General features: G+C 39.2%; 1 protein-coding gene across 1 annotated transcript; it reads right to left on the reverse strand.

The window, feature by feature from the left end:
• On the reverse strand, nt 1-27,635 carry LOC103163019 (polyadenylate-binding protein 1-like). The gene is given in 3 exon segments (XM_035441690.1): nt 1-731; nt 24,442-24,565; nt 27,313-27,635. Coding segments are annotated over 3 exon segments (972 nt in total). The 3' UTR covers nt 1-206.
• Nucleotides 27,636-27,893: the final 258 nt, after the last annotated feature.

The raw sequence follows: 27,893 nt of genomic DNA on the forward strand, positions 1-27,893 counted from the left end.
TTTTTGTTGTTTTAAATCAAGTAATCTAGGACTAGCATTGTTTGCTAGACCTGGCATTTGCTCGGTACATAAGGTTCAAAGTTTCCTTTCCTTTTTTTATTTATTTTATATTTTGCAATGTTTTTTCATAATATTTAAATTTTTCGATTTTTAGATATTTTTTCCTTCGGTGAAGCACGAGTTTCTTTTCGTGGTCCCTGATAAATTTAAACAGATGGAACTCCAGCGGCACTGTTCACTGCCTTCTGGGCAGCCTCTTTTGCTTGGTGGGCTTGTAGTACAGCTACAGCTTCATCAACTTTTGAGCGGAGAGACTCGGGAGACCCAAGCATGTGAAGTAGCTCTGAGTTATCAATCTCCAACAGCATGCCCGTGATTTTACCAACCAGAGTGGGGTGCATGGCTTGAATAAGAGGGAACAACCGTTCACCCAACATTTGCTTTTGCTCTTGAGGAGGGGCAGATGCCAACATGGAAGCAGTTAAAGGTTCTTGACCTTGCACATGAACAGCAGGCTGTTGCATGGTAACTTGCGGCTGTGCATTAAGATGTTGCTGGGGGTTGCAGACTCCCGCAGCGTATTTGTACTGGGGAAAGGTGCGGACAGCAGGCGTGGCTGCAGCAGCAGCAGCTGCAGGAAGTGGACCCGTGGTCTATGTTGAAGTGTTAGCAACACGCTGTGTTGACATGACGCGTGGAACCTGTGAGGAAGCTGGTCTCATAGTACTAAGCTACTCTTAAGAAACACGTTTAACTGGTGTTGCAAAGGTGCAGAGGAAGGTCAAACCATAGCATCTTATAGCAGAAATCTTCTTAGGTTCTGTTAAGTAGATGCAGCCATCAAGTCTTACAGTTTTTTCTTTGCTGAGTCTATTCTTTTTAGTTAGTGACAAATGTCACCATCAAATATAGCCCTTCCCTGGCTAGTTCCACACCACTTTCCACAGAATGCAGCGGTCACAAATGGTATCTGTGCTGTCCACTGGCTTACCTCCGTCTCATGGTCTGTGGAGGCCCCTCAGAAATGGAAAGGCTAGAAGGTCACATTTATAGAGAGATCATTACCTAAAACTGTGTATAAGCAGTTATCTCAAGAGAGAAAATGACTTGCTAATGTTTGAGTGAAAATAACAGAATCTCAATAATAATCCAAAATCCCAGACTCCTAGACCTAAGCTGTCCAGATACCTGCCAAGTAGGGACCCATCCGAGCCACTGAGCTCAGTAATAAAATACTTGGGCCAACTGTTTGGAACCTCTCTTCTAGGCTGTAAGTGGCATCATCCAACACCTATCAAGTGGGATATCATGTTGACACCTGTTTTCATAGTGTGTGAACAAGACATGATCCCTCTTATTGTTGGGGACTCCTCAGACCATGAAGGTGTCCAAGAACCAGCCACAGATAAATAATAAGGGCAAACCAATAACCAGGTGTCCACTTACTCAGTTTAGGAATGTATGTCCTTTTTCCTCTTGTAACTCAGCACAAATGACAATTCTTTCCTGTGCTCACACCCAGGTTCATTAACTATGATTCTACACTGGGAGGCTAAGGTCTCTCTTTCAATTGAGAAACATTTCCCAAGAGAATAGCCTTTATACTTTCCACAAAAAAAGAAATAAAGAAAATAAAAGAACATTGTGCTCAAGATATTTATATGGGAATGTGATGTGCTTTTTTGTCAAAAAGTCACAAAGCATTCAATATTATTTTTGAAAAGTTTCTTTATTTAAAGAATTCAAGGAAAGGCTCCCCGTGTCAAAAACCACCTGGACACTGACACTGCATCTCCTTACTATTTATATCCGAGGCCCAGAAATTCCTAGCTACATCCAGATCTCCTCCTGTGTGCAGAAATGGCAACCTGTTGTCTATAACTATAAGAAATGGGCAACTGGGGTGCAGAAATTCAAGGCAAATTTTGAGATCATCAGACTCTGGACAGTGTGATGATCCCCTTGAGCATGTCTACCTCTGCCCTCCGCTTCCACTCCCCTACATGTAGTCAGTGTCTTCTCTCCTGAGAGGTGGCTACAACTCACTGGGTTAAAGGAACATGGATAGGAAAATGGGAGAGGCTGGGACTGAATAAGTTCTTTCATATCTCAATAAGAGTCACTCACATAGGGTTTCTGAGTTTGAAGTAGGCTGCTAGGCTGGTCTCTGTGTAGACTAAATAAATAGATACGGAGGTTTCTGATTATCTTTTGGTTCTCACTATTGATGTTGATTTCCTTATTAATCCCTTTGGGGAGGTTCCCTGCCATCAATCATTAAGCAATCAAGTGTTCACCTGAAAAGTAATGCATTCTTATTTGGTGTTAGCAGCACTTTTGCTATTGCTATTTCTTTGGTTGCTCTGGATACTAGGAAATAATGTTCTATATCATAAAGGTAGGTCTTCAGTCTGCCTTTCAACTTCACTTTTACTTCCTTTCCCCTCACACTGACTTCTGTAAAATGTCCATTTGTTGAACTCTCAGTTCATTGCTGCTATTTATGAAAGCTACTTCAATTGCTTTCTAGAGTAGAGAAGACTGTAAATAAACAGACAAGTACATAGACCTCCCTGGCCAGTCTTTTCACATGGCCAGCTGCTGGAAATCCAATCTCCTTTCTCCAGGGAGGCCAGCACAGATTTAGTTAAAGCTCAACAGCAATCCTTTGTTCAGGCAGACTGAGTTGAAAGTCCATTCAATAAATACACATCAGGAAGATAAATTTAGAGCTAAATAATTGTGATTTCAATCATTTAACCTTCAGTGAGTTTTTATATGGTTTAAAATGTCTATATTATTGCACACATTAGGAAAAATCACCAAGATTTTGCACTTCCAACTACTAACACTTGAAAGTCGGAGGCTATGATGGTTGTGTCTGTGCACCCATGACACAGCACTGTGCCTATTACATATTAGATACTGATAGATGAATAGACGCTCAAAAAAGTAACTATCTGTGTTCTCATAGTACTATGTATATAATATGTCTATATCTAACTTACCCACACACTGCCTTAGCAACTCTCAGGTTTGATAAACTTTACCAAAATCTACAAAACAGTGAACTAATATCTCCTGCTTACTTTCCAATAGCTCTTTCCCTATACTGTGCGCAGGCCTTCCTCATACCTCCCTCTTTTCATTACGCCTCATTGGGGCCCCAAGTGACATCAAAGTGAGGTCCAAGACAAGATTTCATGTACCTGGTAATGTACAAAAATGCGTCCTCCAAATGGAAACAATAAATCAGGTTAAAAATAAACAGTTATTTGCATTCCTTTATACCTACAAATTTTGTTATCCCAGTTTCACCATCTGAAACAAATTGGTCAGAAAAAAAAGTTAAATGTGTGAAATGTTTTTCTGTTTTGTGCTGATAATTGAACCCAAGTTCTTGTGTATGATAGGCAGGCAGTCTACTACTGATCTATGTCTCCACCTGGAAGCAGGGCCCAGCTTATTTATTAACCTGCCTAGGTTATCAATCCCAATTGTATCATTGAACATCAAGTTAAGTGTTATAAATAGTATCCATTCTCAGTGTAGCTTAAGAAAAATTACCTTAGGGAATCTATATGGTTCTGATCCTGAGAGCTGAAAAGTAGTATGAGCAGAACTGAGCCTTCCATTGAGACAATGAACATCCTCTTGTGGACAACATCTTCATGTCATGCTTCTATAGTCTTCCATTGTCCCCTTTATCATGCCTGTCTGCTTCCTTCTTATATCAGACCAATCTAACAAACCACATATATCAATTCATATGTTGAAACATGCCTGGCAAAGAAGTGATAATCAGCACAATACTTTGGGGAAAGGGATGAGGTTATAGTTTCTGTCCTCTGAATACTGTCCTGACAGGAGATCTGAAGGATTTTGTGTCCTTCCACTGTGTGAAGTATCATCTTGAATAACAGGGCTTCAGTGGATACCAAATCCTTACCAAGAGACATTTCTGTCAAAAGAACTGTGATCATCAAATTTCTGTTATAAATAAGACAGTCTTAGCATTTTTACAGCTGCTTCACACGTGCTTAGATGTACAGATGCTTAAGTGTGCATACATACATACATACATACATACATACATACATATATACATACATACATACACACACACAATCTCTCTCTCTCTTTCTCTCTGTCTCTCTCTGTCTCTCTCTCTCTCTCTCTCTCTCTCTCTCTCTCTCTCTCTCTCTCACACACACACACACACACACACACACACACATATATATATATGTAAGTTTGTTCCTATTACTATTATTAATAGAGTGTGTGTTGTCAGGGGTTGTTTTCAAATGGAAACATCATCAGAATTCCAACTTGATAAAATAAAAAGAGGCTTTCTAGTCTCCTAGCAGCATCCAGGAATGTAGTTTAACTTCCCTGAATGACAACTGTTTCCTTACCTGTATTCAAAGGTCAAATCTCAGCTAGTTCAATAAGTAGAATGCAATGCTTCCAGCTTGCAATTTTTTTGACAAGCTCTGGGCAAAAAAGTAATCCATGGTGGTCTATTATTATGTTTCAATAAAGGCATTATTGAAGGAGATCTTGTGAATAATATCTTTATAAAACTCTGGTTACAACCATTTTCTGGTTGTTTTATGCTCTCTTTCTCTCTCTCCCTTTTGTCTCTCCCTTTCTGTCTCTCTGGCATACATTCAAATACATACACTCACTCACACACACGTTTTCAGCTATGAGAAAAAAGTAATCATAAGTTTTCAAAGTATTATTTTTATTTCAAAGTAATAATAAACAAAATAGGATATTAATGGTAAACATGAATGTTTTGGGTTTCATAAAAACCTGCATTCTTGCCTGTGTTATATTAGCCTCAGATTCCTCAAATGGGTGACGTCATATATAGAAATTGTCATGGTCTCTTAGAATGGTCTCAATCTTCAAAATTAATTCTCATACTCTAGGCAGTGACTCTCAACCTCAGCATGGTGGATGCTTTCAGCTGGACTATTTCTGAGGGAGAAATTCCTATGCAGAGTTCATTAGCAAAACGCCTGGCATTTACTCAATACATGCCAACAGCATGCTCTCCAAAATTTTTACCAAAGAAATGTTTCCAGATCTTCCTAAACATCTTCTAGCGGGGGAAAAAAAAAACTGTCATTCCTCTACATGTGGAATGATTTTTGAGTAGTATTTACTTTTTATGTTCTGAAATTTTAAAATATAGTGTGCATACAAAAAACCAAAGCTCCAGAACTGGTCTATTTATTTTACTAAGAACACAGCCCTTTCACAAAAACAAACAAACAAACAAAAAAAAATAAAACAGAGCAGCAGCATCACTTCCTCCCCATATGGAAACCTCTGACAGTTCCTTCTCAGAGTTACAATTGAGGACTTCCAGGGAAAAATATTATACATACATTTTTAAATTAAAGGAAATTCGGGGTTTGGAAACTAGTTGCCAATGTGTCTTCATCCAGGTAACAGAACTCTGCAAGAGTAATTACCTAACCGAAATGGAGAGCAAGAGCAAGTAAGTGAGCAAGCAAGGAAATGAGAGAGATAACCATGCAAACTTAGCTGAGTATTGAGTAAAATATTAACCCAACTATCTATGTGCTCTAGATAAGGGGCTCTAGAGAGTGGTTACAAAAGTCTAGTGTTTGGGTTAAATACCCATGGCTAAAATCTGGCAGCTTTGTAAAAAGAAGAGCTATCACACTGCAATAGGGAAACAAATGTGTCCTCACCATTCTGAGATACACCTAAAGAAAGCCCAATGTGCAACCTATATATTGTTATTTTGACATATGCATCCATAAATATAAGTCCAAATTATCCATAATTTTTATAATGCAGTCTGACGCATGTATTTCATTATAGCAATGAAACCTGCTAGTATAGATTTACAGATTGCTCCACTATGGATGCATTCAAGTTTGTTTTCTGCTGTGATAAAACATTATAACAAAAATCAGCTTAGGAGAACAAATGTTTTATTTAAGGTTTGAGATTACAAATTGTCTATTGGAAGATGCCAGGGATATGGATACTCACGTAGAAACTTGAAGCAGAGTTCATTGAGGAATTTTGTTTTCTGGCTTACCCACATTCTCAACTTAGCAAAATTTCTTATACCTGCCCATGAAATGGTGCCATCCATAGTAAGATAGAGCCTCTCATATAAATTAACTATTAAGATACCCCCAGATATACTCACAGACCAATCTGATGTACAAAATAAAAAAGAAATCCCTCAATTGAGACTTCATTGCCTGGAGACTTTAGGCTGTGTTAAGTTCTCAGTTAAAGATAATTAGTGGGTGGAATTTTTTTTTAATGAGAGCAGTTGTTTTTCCATCCTTTTGAAAACAGCTTAATTACTTAACTTAAAGTAGTGTAGAGATTACCCCCATAAACTAACTAGGAAAAGTGAGCCATGAAGTTAGATAGAATGATGATAGGAAGGAACAACTCTGCCAATCTCAGAGACCACAATTAGTGGAGTGTTCGGTAATAAATATCCTGTAGCTACTGACATCATATCCCTCTGCCTTTTGTTCTTAAATCCCTTGAGTACTGAGACATAAAAGACCAATACAAAGAAGTCTTCAGATGTCTCTATAAATTAAGTCTAGGAGATATTTATAAAAGTAGCAACAAAGCAACAGAAACAAAACCCAAGAAAGCATGTGTTGAATATTCAGTCAAGAAATACTCCCCTCTTGCATTTTATGCTTGTGTAGTATGGCCTTTGTCAATATCTCCTCATTTGTCTGTGTTTATGAAGAGTCAGAGGACTAACATCTCTCTGGCATTTCCTGTTGGGTCTGGAATATAGTAGTTGTTGATACCATGAACATTTATTGAGACAAGAGCATGTGTAGCAGAGGTTGTAGCTCACTAGGACTTAGAACTATTAGTGCAGCTATACATAGTGGAGCAAACTTCAATTCCAGCACTCATGACTCCATGGCATTGAGAGACTTCAGTCTATAAAAGAAAGCCCAAACTGCTACAGTTTTACCCTTGGATCTACCAGCATTGTGCTATGGGACTAGAGGTAAATAGTATACATTTCTCTAAATAATCATTCTCAAATCAATATCAAAAATGAAACATAAAAGTAAAATGGCCCTCAAAGACACTTTTAGATCTTTGATATGTTAGTATTCAATATACTGGACATAAATTGCACAATAGCTTATAACCATCTATTTTCTCATTTACTTATAACTGTGTATATTCGTGCTTTCAATCAACCAAGAACTCATTGCATCAATTTCCCAAAAGTTGATGCTATGGATTTTGAGGATGTATGCTAATTTAGACTACAGACTTCATAGCATCAAAAATGGGATGGTTTGACACCCAGAAAGCTGTATCATAATGAATTCTACAGAGCAGTTAAAGCATGGGGAACATTTGGAGAAGCCAAAAATTAATTAATACATCCACTCATCTATCTACCCACCCAACAATTTAGAGCATCTGTGTAGTTAGTGAGATTTGTTTTCTGTCCAAACCCCACTGTTCACTGTAAGGCTGAACACATAGCTTAAGTTGGGACCTTCCCAACATACAAAATATTCTCAAAGATGGAACTCAAATAAGGCAATCTCAATTCTTTGGAGTTTATTAGTAGAGACACAGATAGTTTTTGCTTTCTTTGATAATCTGTAAGCACAAAAGGTTTGTTGTAGGATGTCCATTGGACATTGTATCATTGTTTTGTCATGTAGGCAAGACCTCCTATGAGCAATAACATTTCAGGTCAACATTTGACAAGAGACAGAAGTAAGAAGATGTCTATTTGTGCAAATGTTAGAGATGTACAAAGAGAGATTTGATAAGACAGAGTTACTAATAAATTAAGGACAAATCCTGTGTCCACTCTTTCCTGACACTGGATCAAGTTTGACTTACTTAAGTATAAGTCCAGACATACCTCTTCTTCATGTCATATAGCTTTTCTCATCTGATTATGTAACTCATGACCACTACAATAGACCTTGTATTAAACATGAATAAACAGGTGATGTGACCTGGCATGGCACTGCACTCACACGGAAGAAGGTTGAGTAGAATTGAGGGTCTAAGATAAGGAGAACATTTAGAAGAGAAAGTGAAAATCTCAGAAAGAAAATGGTAGACTAGAACTGTAGAAAGTCACTAGCATTGTAAAGTACATAAACTCTGAAAAAATGTCAGGAACAAAAAGTAATAGTAGCTGGTAATGGATTCAAAATGAAGTTTCAAAGATAGAATTTTAGCTAGTGAATTTTCTCTGAGTGGATAACTGGGTGGATGATATTGATGTTATTGGAATACAGAAGACAGGAAATGGTCGTATTTAAAGGTTGGTAGCCACAGCATTAACTAGTAGCAGGATTGGCGATGCCAGAAATTTAGGAGTCATCATTAGAAACTGAGAAATATGGGATGAAAAGATGCCTGGAGAAAACACTAAAGAAAATGCACTAGGAAACTACTTAAATAATAGATAAACAGTGAATAATAGAGAAGATGGTTCAGAAAGTATAAATGTTAAGATTTAAATTAATGTTGCCCAAAAGTCTACAGAAAAAAGCTCAATACTTGGCATGTACATATTTTTGAAACTGTGCACCCTGAAGAGGAGGGACCTGTAAAAGTCCTTAGGTCATTGTGAACCTACCTTCAAAAGAGATTTGGACATGGCCCATTCTTTCTCTTTCTCCCTTTCTCTCTCCTCCCCCCTCTCCCTCTCCTTTCTAAATAGAAATATCAGCATTGACTCTCACATGATGTGCTATACTTGGTGCAGGCCCAAAGTATGGGTCCATTTGATTTTTATCTGACCATCTGTACTCTGAACCCAAAGAAACCTCTATTTTATAAGCACCCATTGGCAGTGGCAGGCATTTCTTTGCAATAATGTGAGGTTGACTAAAACACTAATGAAAACCTTATCATCCCAAGAAAGGTAAAAATGAAAAGACAATTAGTTTAAGGAAGTTGTAGTCAAAGGACAGCCAGAGGCACACCCCCAACCAAAATGGAATTTATTTGTGATGCCCAAGATGAATGGACAATTGCTGTGTTTAATGCTTTCTGAGAAAACAAGCCCATGTCCTTCCACTTAGAACTCACACCTTTTATTAAGGGAGAAGTTCAGATTTAATCTAATGTTCTCACCCTGAAATGATGGCTCTCATTTGAAAATGTCAGACACTTACTGAAGTGCACTCCAGCTATGCTGCATTCACCATGCTTATCACTACTAGATATTGCTTTCTTCACTTATCTGTATCTTTTGTGGCTGTCTGCTCCCTCAAATTAAACATGAGATCTGAATTTTATTCAAGTTCTTTGGTAGAGATCTCTATACACTGACTGTGGACTGAGCCACATTATGGTCTCTTGGTCCATGTGACATAAACAAACATGAGATAATGAAGCCATGAACATAGGTATACCAAGACTGTCCTTTGAAATGTGTTTTTGAGGTACTTCCCCTTCAAAGTCAACCACTGTGACTTAAATCATCTGGAAGCCATTTGCTTGAAAATTTGAGAATCTAGTTAAGTTCCATGCAGGTTTTCATCTGCTAGTAAACACTAACTTGCTTTCTATTCCTGAGATATTTCGGGATTAGTGTCTAAACTCCAAATCTAGCTGCCTATCTCCCTGACCAAACAGATAACTATAATGTGTCACCGTGAATATGTGTCTCAGTTGCAGAAACCAAAGCAAATAAATGGCAGTTATTTACATTGTCAAATTACCACAGCATACTATTCATAGTTCATATACTCCATGGTTATGCTCTCTTCACAAGAATCGAATTTCCTAGACAAACTTGACATCATTGGAAGTAGCTTAGTTTATTGGGTTGTTTCATCTTTTCCTTCCCGGTTAGCTATGAAATTTAGAAACTCATTGGGATTTATTTCAGTCATAAACACATGGGAAACATTAATACGCTACAGTACAGGAGAAGTGTATGAGAATATGTTATCAATTTATTAATGCCCTATTTTTTAGGGGGTGGGGGAGTTGAGACAGGGTTTCTCTGTGGCTTTGGAGGCTGTGCTGGAACTAACTCTTGTAGGCCAGGATGGTCTCAAACTCACAGAGATCCACCTGTCTCTGACTCTGAGTGCTGGGATTAAAAGCATGCTCCACCATCACCCTGCTAATGTCCTATCTTAACTGAGTTGTTACATTAATGTTAGCACTGTTGACACCACTGTTGTCACTTTTTTCTGCTTTGTTCTTGAAGGGCTGTAGTTATGTAGAAATGATTCTGGACAGAGAAACAAAGTATTTCAGCATAAATTCAAGTTCTGAATCTTGCTCCATTTGATTATATTAATAATGAACACACTATAGAAGCTTATTTAAGATTTCTGAGTTGTTTTTTTTTTAACCTTATCTGAAAGATATGGGTGGGAGTGTAGTGATGCTTTGACTGTGAAATAAGATAACATGACAAGGTGTTCAACAGAGCATCTCCTTTACCAATACTATTTTCTAAATGTTGTATAAATTGTTCCCTGAAGAGCTGAGTTCTGTACAGATTTACACAGTCTCCACCAAATTCATGTAGCTATAGTGCATTTAAAATGTGTACAGTGCAAACTGAGATGAGTTATAAATTGCAAGCACAGCCTTATGTCTAAGATGAAGTGGGAAAATCATCACAGGGTTAACATTAAATACATGATTTACATTGTTATGTGCCCTATTATAACATTTTATCTATGCCATAGATGTACAAATTAATATCACTATTTACATACACATTAGCATATGTACATATCTACAAATTAATCATGCAATTATGTATATATGTGTAAATTAGCACCACTGTTTATCTTTCTTTTCTTAAATCTGGTTGCTAGAATATTTTAAATGATGTGATTTCCATTAATGCCTTGCATTACAGTTCTGTTGGCAGCACTGGGTTGGAGATTTCTCCTGAAATTTCAATTACAATCACATAAAAGCTCAAAAACAAAGAAATTTGTAGAGAAAATTGAGTTCCTAACATCCTCAGCAATGTTATGTAAATGTGGTTCATGCTGAGAAGGAAGCATTATAGATGTCAATGTCTTTCTCATGGAAAGCATTAAAGGGTCACAGGTGACAAGAAGTTTCTCCTAAATCTAAGTGACAGTGTGGTATGGAAGGCACAGTTGTTTAATGAGCTTCAGTGAATCTCACAGAGTGGAGCAAATATACTGCAGTACTTGAAGTTAGTACCATTCCAAAGTGTCCCTCAAACCACGTAACTCAGCATTGAGACAGAAATCTTTTGCATCTCCACTTATCCATAGAACAGAAACATATACTTACACAGTATTACAGCTATGATTTGTCAAGTAATATTTGAAGAATCTGAAATGCTCGCATAGATTCGTGTGCTGAAGCCTTGATTCCCAGTGCATCACTGTTTTGAGAAGGGACTTTGGGGAAGTGAATGAAATATGAGGGCTCTGTTTTTATCAGTGGCTTAATCCATTAATAGTTTCATAATTAGATGAACTATAGGCAAATGATGGAAACTTACAGGCCAGAACTAGGTGAAGGAATTGATTCCTGGCAGTCTATGCCAATTCTCTTCTGCACTCTCTACACTTCCCAGCCACAATGAGAAGAGAAATTCTGCTCACCATGTTCTCCTCACCTATTCTGTCTCACCACCAGCCTAGTAATATTGTGACTACAAACTGAAACCTTCAAAACCATGAACCCAAACAAGGCTCCCTCTTTAGTGTAAATTCCTCAAATATTTTGTCATAACCATAGAAAACAAAGGCAGACATTCACTGAACACTTGGCTTTGGAAGGTGCTACCATCAGTCTAGTTGTTAAGATGAGGGAACTCTATTAAACAGCTGCAGCCTGCACTGTGTTCAGAGCCCCATGGATAAAGACTGGAGTAATGGAACTGAATACAATTCATCGAAACCCCTTTGTCACTTGAACCTTTGATTGTTGCTGTAAATGTAGATGAGACTCTCATGCTGTAACAAAACTAAATAAGACGATGGACCATAAAGCCAAGATAAAAGAAGGTGTATTTCTATAGTTGCTGTTGTCACAATGGGATATAGACTTTGAACAATTCTGATCCATAAGCCCAAAAGAAAATCCCCAAAATATAAGAAGGGACAAAAGTCACCTTTGCAAACTCTGACATGTTAATAGTAGCCTAGATAGGGATCAGTAATTGTTAGAGAAGAGATATTCGACAGTTAACCTATGAAGAACCCTTACCTATGGCTACTGGCCCTGGTCCCCAAGTGATTTGGAAGGGAGACCTGGGTTTCTAGATTTCTAGATTTACCTTTATAGCACCAGAATCCATTCACAAGATTTTTTTTGTATGAAGTAAAACATAAGTGCCCTAAGAATTGTGAGATTTTCGTAAATGTTGGTGGTTTTGGTTTGTTCTGTTTTGTCTTCTAAGAAGCATAGCAGCCAGTGGGGATTAAGCAGATAGAGAACTATATTCAGAGGGGAATTTAAGGAAATCTCTCAGATGAAATAAGCCTGCAGTCAGATATAGTCCCTAAGAGTGTCATAGAGGATATAATTGGGACCAACAGACTAGAAGACCTCCATCTGTATACCCTACAACGCAAGGGCCCCTCACAGGGCAACAGTCAAGTATCCATAGCAATCCAACCTGGCCCCTCTGTAGACATAATTATTTCAACAAATTAATTTATATTCAATTTGATGAAGAATTTAAAGACATATTAGCATATTTTCTCACATCTGAGGTCATATGATTGCATTCTCAGTGCTCCTTGAAAGGAAGGAGATCCAGTGTTCTCAAAGCTGCTTGGTTCTAAATCCAAATCAAGGCTACCCAGGAAAGTATGTACCATGGGGAGAAATCCTCAGAAGGAAACCATCTTCTGAAAAACAGTATTGTCTAAATGGTTTCATATGCAAGTGTAAAATCAGTAAGATAAGTACCTAAGTAGTACGCATACTCTCAGCAAAAGCAAACATAAGTATTTCTCCAAGATTAATATTATTTCCATGTGTTTGATAGTTCACATTCTCACCCATAAACATTGTACTTTCTTTGTCGGAACACTATTCACTTAAGTGAGCTTGGCAACACATTTTGGAGACTTCATGCAGGGCTGAGAATTAAATTCTTGAGTGTCTAATAGCCTGCCATTCATTTAGTTTTTATTGTCCAAATAGAAAATATGATGCCTACAAGCTGGATTAGGAACAGAACCTCTGATCAAGCAAGGCACAAAAACCTTCTGTCTATCTACACATTTTCATTAGAGTTTGGCTGTCGTTTTTCAGGTTTTCCTATGTAGTTTCCAATCTGGTCTTCTACAAAAGAAATGTGAATCCAGACAAGGTAAGTTACTTCTGTTACACAGTGAGTTAGTTGAAAATGAAAGGCTTGGTAAAAAGACAAAACCAATGTTCTACAAATAGAAAAGATCCAAGAATAAAGATTATGATAGATCAAAGCACAAAGCATAGATATTTGATAACCTTTGTTTATTGGTAGGAACCTCTGTCATGTGTTGGCAGTTAACATTTGTTTTGAATGGTTTCATAGAATGTCAGTTTTGATGCCTCTTAATTTACTCCTGAAATCCAATTTAGATTATTGATTTGAATCCATTAGTGAGATTTGTGTGTATGAAAATGTAGCACAACCACTAGAATGTGACTTTCTTCTCTATCTTTCAAATGCATCTCATCACAAGAAGTAGATAGCAACGACTGATGGATCAAAAGTAAGTGCATGCGTCTTCCTTCAACAGCTCATGAAAGCATGGTGTAAACTCTGAGTATAAAATACATACTGTGATGTGACACTCTTGATGGCATCCTCCCTTCATTGCCAAAAGGCTGGACAGAAGCCCAAACTTCAGGAGAGAATATGAATCTTGGAAACTCAACTTCTTACTGTCTAACAATTTTTTAAAAAAATATTTAAGTTGTGTGAACACATCACGGAAAACATAACAGTCTGTGTCATGTTTAAATCACCCTGGGTGGGGATTGAGCCAAGAATGCATCAATCCCAGACAAAGTAGGAATATCATAGGAAAGGCTTTCCAAATAATTTCTGTCCTGATCCAAATCTTCTGAAACTGTCTCTATGCCATCTGAGGCCCTTGTTATAGGATGAACACGACAAAATGAGAAAAATTATGGACAGTCCAGTTTTAGGCACTCAGTCAAGTACTTCATAATGATTAATGAAAAAATTAGTAGTAAGTCTCATGAAGCAACCATAGAAGTGCCCTTAATCTGCTGACTATAGCAGGACAACACAAATCTCAAGAGCTCTATGCTCAAATTGGTGTCTCTCTACTTTTTAACTATGTAACACTGAGAAAAGTTATTTGGCCATCACTAATCTTACTTTCCACCTTTTATAAATGGAGATAATTACAGTTTCCACCTCATTGAAGTTGTACTAAAGATGGATGGAGATAATTCATGGAAAGTGCTGAGTGCAGTATGTTCATTTTATCTGTTACTATAATGCCTCAGTCTAGTTGCTGCATCTGCCCATGATCCTCCTCATGCAGATTTCACTCCATAGAGTTTTGCTTCTTCCTATTAGTTGTTGTCTATTCTTTTCCATAAATCATTTAACAAAAACACTGGAAACTCTTCTGCTTTATATCCTGTAAAACTTTCCTAGGTCTTGAGAAATAATGCCCAAAGCCTTGAAGTTGATATTCAGTAGAGTTTTCACACAGGGTACTAAGCTTGGGTGCCATTACTTCCAGAGCACATCCACTCAGCCCAGACAAACCACACCTGTGTATTCACACTCTGCTATTGTCCTTTGAATGTCTCCTGCCCTAGAATCCTAAGATGTGAGAGTCAGCCAGCACTATCTTAAGTGATTTCTGGATAAAGATTTGAGATCCAGACTATTTTACAGCTGAAAAGTCCCCAAAATTCCATTTTATGCATGATAAAACTGAGGTCAATTAGACAATTCCATGGTCACCCAGTTGTTCATCAACAAATCCTTTGCTGGTTTGCCTGGAAGGACAGAGCCTCAGGGCAGCCTATTAGGGAAAATATTTGTCAGCAATTGGCCACAAACTTGCTGACAAGTGATCTTTGCCCATTTGTGAGAAATGGGACAGAATGTTTGCATCTAGTAAGAAACAGACATAAGGCTTGTTTTGCTGTGAGTGTAAGTTACATCTCAGGCTTGCAATGCAGAGAATTATGGGAGATAAAGGTGATAGGGAGAGGGCTTCTGAAATGATTCCCTGTGACCTATTATTTATTTCAAACACATGGTTTTTCTGGCTAGAGATGGTCCTGACAGTCACTCCCAAATATGCTGATGAGATTTACTGAAGTTGGAGATTCTCTGAGATGTTTACAGTGAAAATGATGAATAAAACACAAGAATCAAAAGTGCATTACTTTGAAGGGAAGTGTGCCTGGTGCTGAGAGCTAAACTGATTTTTCTCTAAGATAACAATTCTAAGAGTGACATTTCATTTATAGAGTGCTGTTCAGGTCTCTAAAAATAATAATGAAAATGAAAACTATGTCTTATAGCTGTGTCTATATACAATGTATATATTGTAGAGTGAAATGATGCAAGAAAAGTCTGTTTACTATTTATGTATATTAGGGAAAAACATTGTGAATTAGAATCATTGTCATAAATGGACCTTAATTTGTTGTTTGGCTTTGAAGCTGAAAACTAGTTCTGCAACGAGAGTCAAAGAGGTCTCATTTAAAAACCTTTATCTGAGATTTTATTATTTATTTTTTATCTTTATGGATGAGTGTTTTGCCTTCACATATGTATGTGTACACAGAGGCAAAAAGAGGATATTGGATATTCTGGGACTAGAGTAACATATACTTTTGAGCTGCTGTGTGGGTTCTGGGAACTGAACCTAGATCCTCTGCTAAAGCAGTACATATTCTTGATGGGTTAGCCATCTTCCAGTGCCAAATTATGCTTTTTTTCAATATACATAGACCATGAAAAACTAGTAAGTGTTGATCTTATCTAGTTTTCCAGGTAGCATCACTTAGATTTGCCTGCTTCCCCTTAGTTCATGGTCTGGATATGTGTTCACAGTGACCAGACAGAAGTAGTACATAAGAAATTAAATGCATGGCTCCATGAGTCCTAGCGTGAGCAGTTTAGTTGCAAATGGGTTAATTTCTGACAAAGAATGCTATTCCTTTCCTTATTAAAAAAAAAAAAAAACTCATATGGTTCAATCCCTTAACTCAGTATATATACTTCAGAGGCTTCTGTTCCTAAAAAGATAACTGAGTTCAAAAGTGAATTAGGAAAAACATCATGGAATAGAATGGATCAAATTCCAGAAGACAGATTCACTGTGTACCCTGTCTCTCACACTCATCCAGTTTCATGCACTGAAAACTGTCAGCTATTTAGGGCCAAATAGAGGCTGTCATACTACCAAGAGGTATGTAGACTTCTCTTTCCAGGAGCTGAGATGTGTTTGGATTTACTTGTCCATTCTGATGATGGTCCACTTTCATATGCTCAACAATGCCACATAATCCCTATCCATTTTAACTTTGAGGATTTTTGGAATAGCTTATAGGGCTCAAATCTGTCGACCATTTCTCCACATAATTTCCTCATCCTATGCAAGAAAGCATTTGACATACAAAGGACAGTCTGTTATACTGCATCCTGTTGGGATCCCTCTAAGTAAAACCTTTTCCACTAAACTATATCAAGTGACTCTGCTACAGCCCTAATATTTGATGCTGCCTACCATACTGACACTCAACCCAAAATCAAGCTAATATTTAAATTAGCTTCTTTGTATTGTACTCCATACCCTAACATTCTGTCCAGCCTTCCAGCAAAACATAATCTCCAAACACCTCACCCAGGTATTGCAGTAGATTCATTCTCACAGGAGTCTTGCAAGACATGTGGGGAGATGAAGCATTTGAAGTTACTCACTTGAAAGAAACAAAAAACAACTTGCAACCTATACATAGTAAGAGACTCTGCAGGAAAACTAGAAAGATGGGTTAAGGAAATCACCAGGAACCTCAGGAGAGTGGAAAATTATAACTATGAGCCAGATCCTGCCATAGAATCAGATGGGTGGAGTGCCGTGGTTACCTTCTCCATAAATGGAAAGCCACAACTAAGGAGGCACACCTCTGCTATATCACTATTGTTATGAATATGAGTCATATTCAGTCATTCAGTCATTCCCCAATATCCCTGCTTGCATCAGGGTATCTCTATTTTTGTCCCTTTAGTCTGTTTTTGCAAAGAGATGTTTGTAAACTACCTCAAAGAATGAGATTATCAGAGGTGACAGACATTCTGCATAACAGAATAATATTTAACTTTAAAAATATTTGGTACACCACTTCAGTGGAAACCATGTAATAATCCGGAATACAAAGTGATCATAATAATATGCTCCCACTCTATGCACTGAATAAAGAATTTTTATATTAATATAATTTCAGGTCAGAGCCACCTTAAAATGTAGAGCACTACATGTTAGAGAAACTGAGAAAAAGAAAGGAAGGAAGGAAGGAAGGAAGGAAGGAAGGAAGGAAGGAAGGAAGGAAGGAAGGTTGAAAGAAAGATCGAAGAGAAAGGGAGGAAAGGATAAAGGGAGGGAGGAAGGGATGGAAGGACAAAGGGAGGGAGGAAGGAAGAAAAGAAAGAAGTAGAAAAGAAAGAGAAAAATATACTTGCACAACTGGCAGTTCTTAAGGCCAGGATTTGAAGCAGAGCAGCTTGATTTTAGAGCCTATACTATGCAGAAGGTGGCTTATCATGTCTTATGTGCACAGGGACAGGTGGGAAAATTTGACTTAACAGCAGCACATAAGGAAAACCAAATAAACAAGTAAACTGTGGAGCATAAGTCCTCTGGGTGATGTGGCTGGCAATAAAAGCTAATGTAATGTAGCCTCAGGCTGCAATAAAAGAAGTGTATAGAAGGGAGTTGATAATCTACAGTCTAGCAGTCTAGAATTCAGTCTACAGTCCTTTTCTGTGAAGAAGTTTGGAGGGAAAATAAATGGGCTGTGTGATCTGGACATGTTGAGAATGGAAGAAGCTAACCTTGAAGATAAATAACAAATAGTCACAATATGGAGGGATAATTACTTTTATTCTGTGTGGTGCCGAAAAAAGTCAAAGACATACCCTTCAAGGAGTCTGAGTTTGGTTTAGCCAAACTCAGTTGAATGCGTCAATGTGCCAATAGTATTGTTAAAGGGACACTGAGTTGCACATCAGCAGGGGTAACGCATCATTATTAGGGTGTAATAGTAAAAACAGAACAACCTACTGGCACAGGTCTTTAGTCTAGGTGCGCTCTAATGTCCCTGTCTGACATGTAGGAGTTGGATTCCATCATACCTTCTAAAAGCCATCTTTGCTCTCTGAGATGGAAGTGCCTTGTCCTTTCTTCAGCCCAATGTGCTAACGTCTCCTTCTTCTGCATCACTGACTTCTTAACCTCACGTTTTATATGGGGACTTTTAACGGTATAGATAGTATTAACTCACTGAGAAAAATGTATGTTCAACCCATAGCCTTTAGTAACAGAATAATTGATCTCAAGCCAACAGAGGACATTGTGCAGATTATGGTAAGTAAATTAAGGCCACTGCTAAAGTTTGGATCTTTACTGTACTGTCAACACACATGTGTTAAAGACTTTCCCTAGTATGGGTGCTATTGGGAGATAAAAGAAACTTTGGGAAGTGGGGCATAATAGGAGGTCTTAATATCACTGAGGGTGTATTCTTGAAGGGGACTGTCTGACCTGCATCTCTTTTTTTTCCTTCTTTTTGCTTTTTGATAATAAAGGAAGAGATATCACACACACACACACACACACACACACACACACACACACACACCAGGATTCACTCACATCATCACAGGCTGTCTTACATAAGGACAAACAAAAAGATCCAATCCATCATGGATTAAAATTGTGAGCTCAAATAAAGTTTTTCTCTTTATAAACAATTCACCCTTGGTATAATGTGTTGCTGCTAGAAAGCTGAGTGTCATAAGCAGCATTCTCAATTTATCCTCAGTAGAAACATGGAAAGGATATATCCTGAGAAAATCACCACACAGCAGGAAAAAGCTAAAGGCCAAGACTAATTACAAAATATTACCAAATAGCATGTCAAATTGACTATACACTCCCACATAAGTCATATAAAGTCTCACAGCTTTGCTAGCCAAGGATGTGACATGCTGTGTTCTACACAGCCTAAATAATGTTTTTAAAGTAACAGATCACAAGAATATCTACTAAAGTTATTCATAAACTAAATCCTCACACATGAACTGGTGTGTGTATATGTGTGTGTGTGTGTGTGTGTGTGTGTGTGTGTGTGTGTGTGTGTGTGTATTCATTTGTCCAAATGAACTTGACTTTTGCTTACAGATAATGAAGAGATAGTAAAATAGCAAGGATAGCTCACTTCATCATCAGTGGGTGTACTACTATCTGCTCAGAGTAACTATGTGATTTTGAATTCTCCTTTGGATGTGAGAACCTCATCTCTACAGGAAGGCTGACTGGAATAGTGCATGACTTCTGCAATCATTTCACACATCTGATTTTTGACGGTTATATTTGATAAAAAATAAGTCCTAAGCCTTCATTACAATAACCAACCCACTCAACCATAGTGGTCAGAGTGCAGGTTGGAGCATCATTTAGCATAACTTTTGTCAAATTTCAGGTGTGAGGTGGTGGAAGATGGGGAATGAGCATGGTGAAAAATCTGAAAGCTATATATATATCATCCAGTTAGATACTAGATGCCAGGAACATTGCAACATGGTAGTCAAGCTTTGATATCTGGTAACTGGATCTGGATCCCAGCTTTGTTTGTTACTTGCTTTGGAATATCAGAAATGAATGTTTTCTCTCCTTGTGAGATGCTGAACACAATTCCCAATGTGCTTATGAGTAGAAAGTCTGAAAGTACATGGAATCCTTTTAGGATAATGCCACACTGGCTTAGTGCTCAATAAATTCTGGACCTCAAAAGTTATGAAACTAGTTTCTAATGTCTGCAATGTTGTCAAGAGAGATGAAAAAACTATGCTGGGACACAAAGTGTAAGCCCTTGGAGGAAGTTACACCAGGAAGCATTTAAGTTCCTCCTGCATTAGACAGAACATTTTAATGAACAAAGCTAAGAAAGCTGCTGCTTCTCAGCTTCCCTGAGAGGTGGTTATAGCAGGCTGCCATCCATTGAGGCATTTCAGATACTTGTGGGATCATTGGTAAAATGAAACCCTGCTGAGGAGAGTTAAACCAGTAGCTCTGGGGCTGGGAGTTAAGGGACATCTTTTGATGGATAAGATTTGGGACTGTGCAGGGTGCTAAGGTCACATGATTAGTTCGTATTTTCTGTCATAACACTGTGCCCCTGATTTCTGGGAAGGCCCAAGCATATGACAAACACCCCACATAGTAGGAAACTGCTGAGCAATGGGACTCAGAGTAGGTCTGCAAACTCAGTCTCGAGTGTCTTGAGGTCCCCTAAGAGCTACCTATCTCATTCCTTGGTAAAGCGCTTATAGTCCCTGTTCCTATAGAGGCTGTATAGAATGATAGAGGGATGGATCAGCACATAGTAGTACCTCAAAAAGTTGTCTTTCTCTGATATCCCTGTTACCAGGTGAATATAGCAGATATTCCTGTTCACTGGCAGGAAAAAGCAAGAGAGAACCCTGGCCTAGTGCCCTAAGTAGGCTGCAGCTGGAAAACAGCAGGGCAACATTGAGACCCAGGAGCTTTCAAAGCCCTGGCAGGCTGTGATATAGGGTGTAAAAACAGTTGGGAAACCTATGAGGGTTTCAAGGAGAGTGAGGTCCCTGGGATTTTTTAAATAGAAGTCAAGTCACTGTTTTTGTCTGGGCCCATAAAAGACAGAAATCACCAGGTGGGGTAAAAACTCCTTCAGCTGCTGTCTCTTCAGGAGTTAAAATTGTCACTGATCAAACCCCTTGAAATCCCAAACTACATTTACCTGGAAAAACAAACAGGAACAGTCTTGAAATTGAGACAATTTATCAAGAGACTAATTATCTTTTAAGCTCGCCTGGAATAGTAATGAGCCGTTTTTTACAGGAAAGCAGACCCCTGATGGATACCTCCACATCACATGCTCAGGCAGCTTTCCCAGGAAAGATGTTACTTCAGGGTAACTTCCCGCAGCAACCCATATGTGAAATGAACAGTGGAAACAAAACTGGCAAATATACAAAAGAGGCGGCTGCTTCCTGGAAGCAGTAACCATCTCAAAAATCGCCACTGCCTCCTGAACATTCTAAATGGAAGAAGAATGGATCACTTAAACACATGAAATCATTCAAAAACAGGAAGGCACTAATGAACACTCCATCACTTACTGAGAGATGCCTCAATCTAAAGCAAAGATTTACATCTGATCAGTGAAAGGAGAAGCTGCTGGCTGTCGTAGTTAGTCTGTAAGACTCAGTCCCAGTTCTGTGTGTAAGGGAATGGCTGTACCTGAGCACACTTGTGTGCATGCCTGTGGAGACCACAGATAACTTTAGATAAGTTTTGTCAGCTGTCATCTTACTTGCTATTTGAGACAGGGTTTCTCATTGAACCTAGAGCTTACTAATAAGCTAACCTTGCTGAAAAGTGAGCCCCAAAGATTTGCCTGTTTCTACCTCCCTGGCACAGGGATTAACAATAAATGCCAGTCACTGGCTCTAAAATGTGTTCCAGGGATTGAACTCAGGTCTTCGTCTTTACTCAGCAAGCACTTTAAGTGGCTGAAGTGTCTCCAGGTCTATTATTGTGGGAAGGGGTCAGTACAACCCAGGTCACAGATATTACTACGAGGTCTGTTTTTATAGAAGAGGCACTTGAGCCTAAGCATAGTGTTTGGTTAGTCTTTAACATATAACCATATACAAAGGAGCTTCAAATACAGGATTCTTAAAGTTCTGTATCCAGAGGTGGGTGAGACCACTATCAGACAATGTGCTTTCCATGGAGGACCTGTAGGGAGATTTTTTTAAAAAGTTCCCAAGTAATTAAAAGAAACAATGCTATATTTTAAAGTCAACATTGTTGGAAAGGGCCTGGAGAGATAGCACAGTGGTTAACAGCACTTGGTGCTCTTGCAGAGAACCTGGGTTCAGTTTCCAGAACCCACAGGGCAATCCACAACTATCTGCAACTCCAATTCCAGATAATCCTGTGCCTTTATGGGTCCTCCATGGGTACCATGTACACACATGGTATGCATTCATAAATGCAGGTAAAAGATTAATGCATATAAAACACACATATACATACACACACACACACACACACACACACAAATCTGTTTTAAGAGATGACTGGAAAAATCCATGAGGAATAAAAGACAAAATTTTCAATAAGGACAGGTTTAACCCTACACATACATCCCTAAACTCATGTTCTTTGTCCTCATTTTAGCCATGCTGCTGAGCAAGGCTACCACCATGTTTACATAACTGGTGCAAGCCTCAGTAATGATAAAGACCAGCATAATTTTTCCACAACATGCCCATGGGCAAAATGTTCCCAAACACTGCAATGAGTCCCCACAGTTTGATCATCAGTGCTGGTCACACAACACTTATTCATATAGAGAAGGATAATCCAGCATTGATAGCCAGACATCTATTCAAAGTCCCGATTCACAGGTGGAACCTAATGAGAGCTGGAAACAGATCTCTATGTGTCTAATACTAAGGTTAGGGAGGAGCCTCCTACCACTCAGCTTGCTCTGACAATTAGGTCACCATTACAGTGAGGTTGTCACTGGGCCTAAAGGCATTCCATAGAAAAGAACAGAACAGTGAGACATGAGATTAATGTGTAAAATCCACTCCATTGGAATGGGCTAGATAAGGAAGTAAAGGCTTTCTTCCATCTGCAACAGCATGGATAATTTGACAGGAAAGTGGCATTCATTCACAAATATTAAGGAATATACAGTTACAAAAGTCAATGCTCACTGCTGCCAGCTTTAGCCATTTACAGCAACTTCCAGGCTCAACCCCCAAAATGTTCTACTTGAGGACCTTGGGATACTGAGAAAATATGAGGCAGAATTATAGAGACCTATGCTGGGCCTGCCATGATAAATAGCCCGATTTGTCTCTCTCATACTCTCTGTCTCTGTCTCTGTCTCTGTCTCTGTCTCTCTTCTTCCCCTTCTCTATCAGATTCTTTTCTCATTCAAACTATGATACCAGATTCTCTGTCTGAGCTGAAACCTTAACCTGACAGACTATGGGACCAACACTTTTTCCCTGAAAGTATCCCAGACATCTGCAAATGAAATTCTGTCTACAGTTTTAACATGCATTGTGCACTAGCCCTTAGAATGTAGAAGTGTCTTTTTAAAAAAAGTTAAATCAACTGTCTGGGAGTGAGTGAGCATCAGTTTACGAAACACTTTATCTTACTTTCCACTGAGTGACTTAATAGTCCCTCCCATAATCCATTTGCATTGATTCCTGCTTCATCAAATGTCCGCAGATTCCGACACAGCTCAGAGCTGCAAAGAACTCTACTGCTGAACCACCAGGGAGGCAACTCTACTCAGTTTTAAAAAAAAATACAGAAGTATCCACTTAAGACAGTACTTACTTTTAATAAAGCTTTCCTCTTAATTATAACATAGCATTTATTCTTTCAGTTCTTCTGAACTTTCATAATGACATCATCAAACAGTAACAAATATAAATTTGTACAGCCTGAAATATGCAATTTAATCATAAACCATAATTTCGATATCGCTGAGAAAAGAAAAAAAAAAAAACAATGATTAAATTCTAGTGATTGAGGACCAAACTTGAATTAAATTTTACTCCATGCTAAAGTTAGATTTTATACAGTAATATCAAAAATGATTTAAAGGTAGGAATAAAGCATTACTGCTATATTAAAACTCAACACTCCAAAGTGTTTACTGAAAATTAAACTGCAGGTCTTTGTAATTTTTTTCAAATTGCAAATGTCTTTAAAACCTCTTGAAAGAAGAGGTAATGTTGTTATTGCAGAAATCTCGGGAATACTGCCCCCCCCACTCTAATCTATTCCATCCCCCTCCCAGAATCAACACTCCCTTCTTATCACGAAATAAAAACAAAAACAAAAAATCACCATCTATCACATATCCATCCACCCATCTGCCAGATAGCTGTGAGCTAACCTTATTTACCAGTAATTCTGCCCACCCCCCCCACCTCAGGTTTGACAATCTCAATCACAATCTCAATAACAAAATTTCCCAACTTCCTAACAAAATGCATAGTGAGAAGAGACCACCGGTGACAGGTGACAGATCCTCCACCTCGGAATGAGCCCACATGCAGCACAATCTGCCATTCAGGAGCCTGAGTCTCAGAGAAAGGAATCTGACCTCTCCGCAGAGGTGCAGATGAGGCTGTAACAAAACTGCTTTCATGGTGTCCTCAAAAGCAGAGGGGCCCAAAGTACGAAGTTGCAGAAGGTCACCATTGCCCTCTAGTGGCCGAAAGTGCAATCTTCCGCAAAGGAGTCCATTTCCAGAGATGCACAAGGCTCTCAATGTCAGTGTAAGTTAAAACAGAAAGATGTTTTATTATACTTTTCCACTGTATTCTTTAGTCTTTCCTGCTCAGAGAGGAAGCTTCATATTACCACCACATTAACCCTGATGAAACAGTGAATTCAGATGGGGAAATCACAATGTTTCCAACTTTCTCCTTGTTCGTCCTCTCCATTTTTTCCAACAGACCTGTGGATTTTGTTCCCTTTTCAACTTAACTTCAAGTCTTACACAGGCTAATTATCTTTGTATATTTCTGGAGCATTTACTTTGAAATAGAAATGTTGACCACTTCACATTCTAAAAAAAAGAATGAACGTTCTTGACAAATTAACCAACTTGTGATGGAATAATGACCAGTTTTGTAAAGGAAAAACTCACTGCAAATATATTTTAATTCATTAAAATCACTAGCTAGTGAGCATATAATATTAATGTACATTTTTAAGGAAAATACTTGGAAGTTGGTAACAATTCTGTGGACTTGATTGTGAAACAAAAATGTTCACTGCTTCTCTCAATTCCATGGAGTGTATTTTGTTATTATTAGCTAATAAAAAGGTAGACCTATAATCAAAATAAAGATAAAAGTCAACGTTGAAAATGAGCTCAAACAAACTTAGCATGCCTCTCAAACTTCCAACATAAAACCATTGGGGATGCAGATTAAATTCAGATTTGTAGGCCTTGTTCAGATTCTTCAAAAAAAAAACAGATTTACATATAACAGATCAAAGTTTATGTGAACTGTCTGCTTCCTAAGTTATTGGCATTCATAGTGAACTTCCAAGTCACACAAAGCTCATGGGAGTGTAGGTTTTGGCACTGTAAATCAAGCCATGAAGTCAATGTCATAGGGATTCCCATATGAGGGTCCCCAAACCTGAATCCTGACAAAGCAGCCATGTAATTCTTTTCAAAGTGAAAGAAAAAACACGATTTACGAAGGGATATGCATTAAAGTGGCATGAAATTGATCCACATTCTCCCAAATGATGACACAGCTCTCCTACTCTGCATCCTCCTCCCTCAAATTCTGAAGCCACCATAGTAAATGGGGAAATATGAGTTCTGTGCCATAAAAAATAGAGCTGTAACTTTTAATTTTTTTCAAATTAACAAAAGATTGCATCTTAATTGAAAATAGAATTTAAGTTTCAAGTAATTTGCTGTGGTGCACTGATAAGCGTTCTGAACATAATGGAAGTTGTGGGGTGTTATCAAGATGGCCCAATGTTGCCACAAGGACTATTTCTAAAAAGCTTACTTCTTTTTTTCCTATGTAACAAACCCACTTTGAACAAATCTTCAAGTCCAGCTTCATCAAATTATACCATTTCCATCCTTCTTAAGCATTTATTTGTTCATTCCCCACCAAAGGGGTGGAAATGGCGTTGTCTCTGTGTTTCTCTGTGTCTCTCTGTCTCTGTGTCTGTCTGCCCTCCCTCCCCTCACCATATAACATCCTGACCAGTGCAAGCAGACTTTGAACTAACAATTAAAATGACAGTACCTAATGTTTATTACTAAAAATAAAAGCATAGACTTCAAGTAGTTCAACCTGTTAAAATTTAAGGGCTCTTAAAGCAAGATGCAAAGCCTATTTTCACCCAGCAAAGTTTCCTGGCCTTCGGATGCCTTTGCCTGGTCTCTGCTCACATTTCTTTGTAATAGGCAAGAAAGATGTTTTGCACAGAGGGTTCGAATTCCAGGGCCCATCGGGCCAAGCCTAAAAACTTACAGAGTCAGAGATTGCTTAAGGAACTTAACATGCCTGTGGCTTCAGGGTCCCTCTCATACTGGCCACAGCTATGTCCCTTTGTTTTGTAACTTTTATTCCTTTGTTCTACTAAAAGAGAAGCAGGCTGCCTGCAGTCAGGGTTGAGCATCTCTGTCTAGGTTCGGGGCCTTCTGTCCCCTGTTCATAGGAAAAAACAATTCCAGCATTATTGAAATCAAGGTCAATCCCTTTTCTTTTTCCTCTGCTAGCCTTAAAGGCTCTCGCACTCAGCTCAACCTGGATAATATGCAGATGCGCCGCCAAGGGATCCTCAGTCCTGAGGACACATCTGCATGATGGTCCCCCGGAAAATACACACACCCCGCAAAATCCTCGCTGCAAGCCCTAGCGATAAGGAAATTGATTTATCCTCTGGTCAGATTAATTATCAGAGTTCTCTGTGATTAATCCGAAAACTTAGTGTTTCCTAGCACACAGATAAGAAAGATGGGAAGAAAATAGGAAAAGATTTAGGAGCCATCGTAAAAGACTTCTTGAAAAAGAAACGGAAGGGGAGACATTAGACAAATCTGTACCCTTTTGCAGTACCAGGTTTCATTAACAAACCCACTCCCAGCCCTTAGGGACGACCCTACTTAGTGCAGAAACGGCACTGTTAAATAATTAGAAGATGCAGTTTCTTAATAGCAGTGCCACAGTCTGTGAAATTCCTGCTGCATTTATTAGCAAAAGCAACAGGGCTTCTTCGAACGGCAAGCGAACCTTTCACCCTCGGAAGCCAGGATCGCAGAGCCCCAGCGAAATCACGGCCATGGCAAGAAAGAGAACAGGAAGCTGGACCCCGCGGCCTCGTTGGTCCCACTTTCTCCAGGGACGCTTTACATCCCAGAGAGAGAAGACCCTGCCAAGACGAAGCTGGGTTGGAGCTAGGGGGGAGGGTGCCCCTGCCGCCACCCCCTTACCTCCGCTCCTGGCCCTCCCTACACAGAGGCTCGGAGGCCAGGCGCAGGGAGGGAGGCCGAGCGTGCGGAAGCTGAGGAGGCTTGGGAGCGCTCCGAGAGGAGGCGCAGGCTCTCAGGGAAGGGTTGACTCTCAAAGTTAACATTGACCCTGGAAAGCTACCTTCTAGCCCAAGCCGGAGCCCAGCCGGAGTCTGACCCTCTGGCAGACCAGCCCCCTGCACCGCTGGGAGCTTAGCAAGGGCGAGCGGAGCCCCCGAGGAGGTGCTGACTGGAAGGTTGATGCGCTCCGCAGCCCCGGCCTGGGAGCCGCAGTCGGCAGACATGGACCCATGCTATCAAAGTGCTGCCCATCGCCGCTCCCCTCCCGGCTGCTGGCTCTTCTGGGCTTCCCCTCACTCTCTACATAGGGACTGTGTCCTGGGTAGCTCTCTGCGGAGGTAGTGGAGTACACCCTAGGAGCCCTGCAGAGAGCTATCAGGTCTGGGAAACAAGAGCCGCACAGGCGGGCGGCACCACACAGGGGTCGACTTTCCCTAGAGACATGACCGGAGCAGTCTGCGTGTCCAGAGCTCAGCTCTGCA

The sequence above is a fragment of the Cricetulus griseus genome, chromosome 3 (genome assembly GCF_003668045.3).
Source record: "Cricetulus griseus strain 17A/GY chromosome 3, alternate assembly CriGri-PICRH-1.0, whole genome shotgun sequence".
NCBI classification, from domain to species: Eukaryota; Metazoa; Chordata; class Mammalia; order Rodentia; family Cricetidae; genus Cricetulus; species Cricetulus griseus.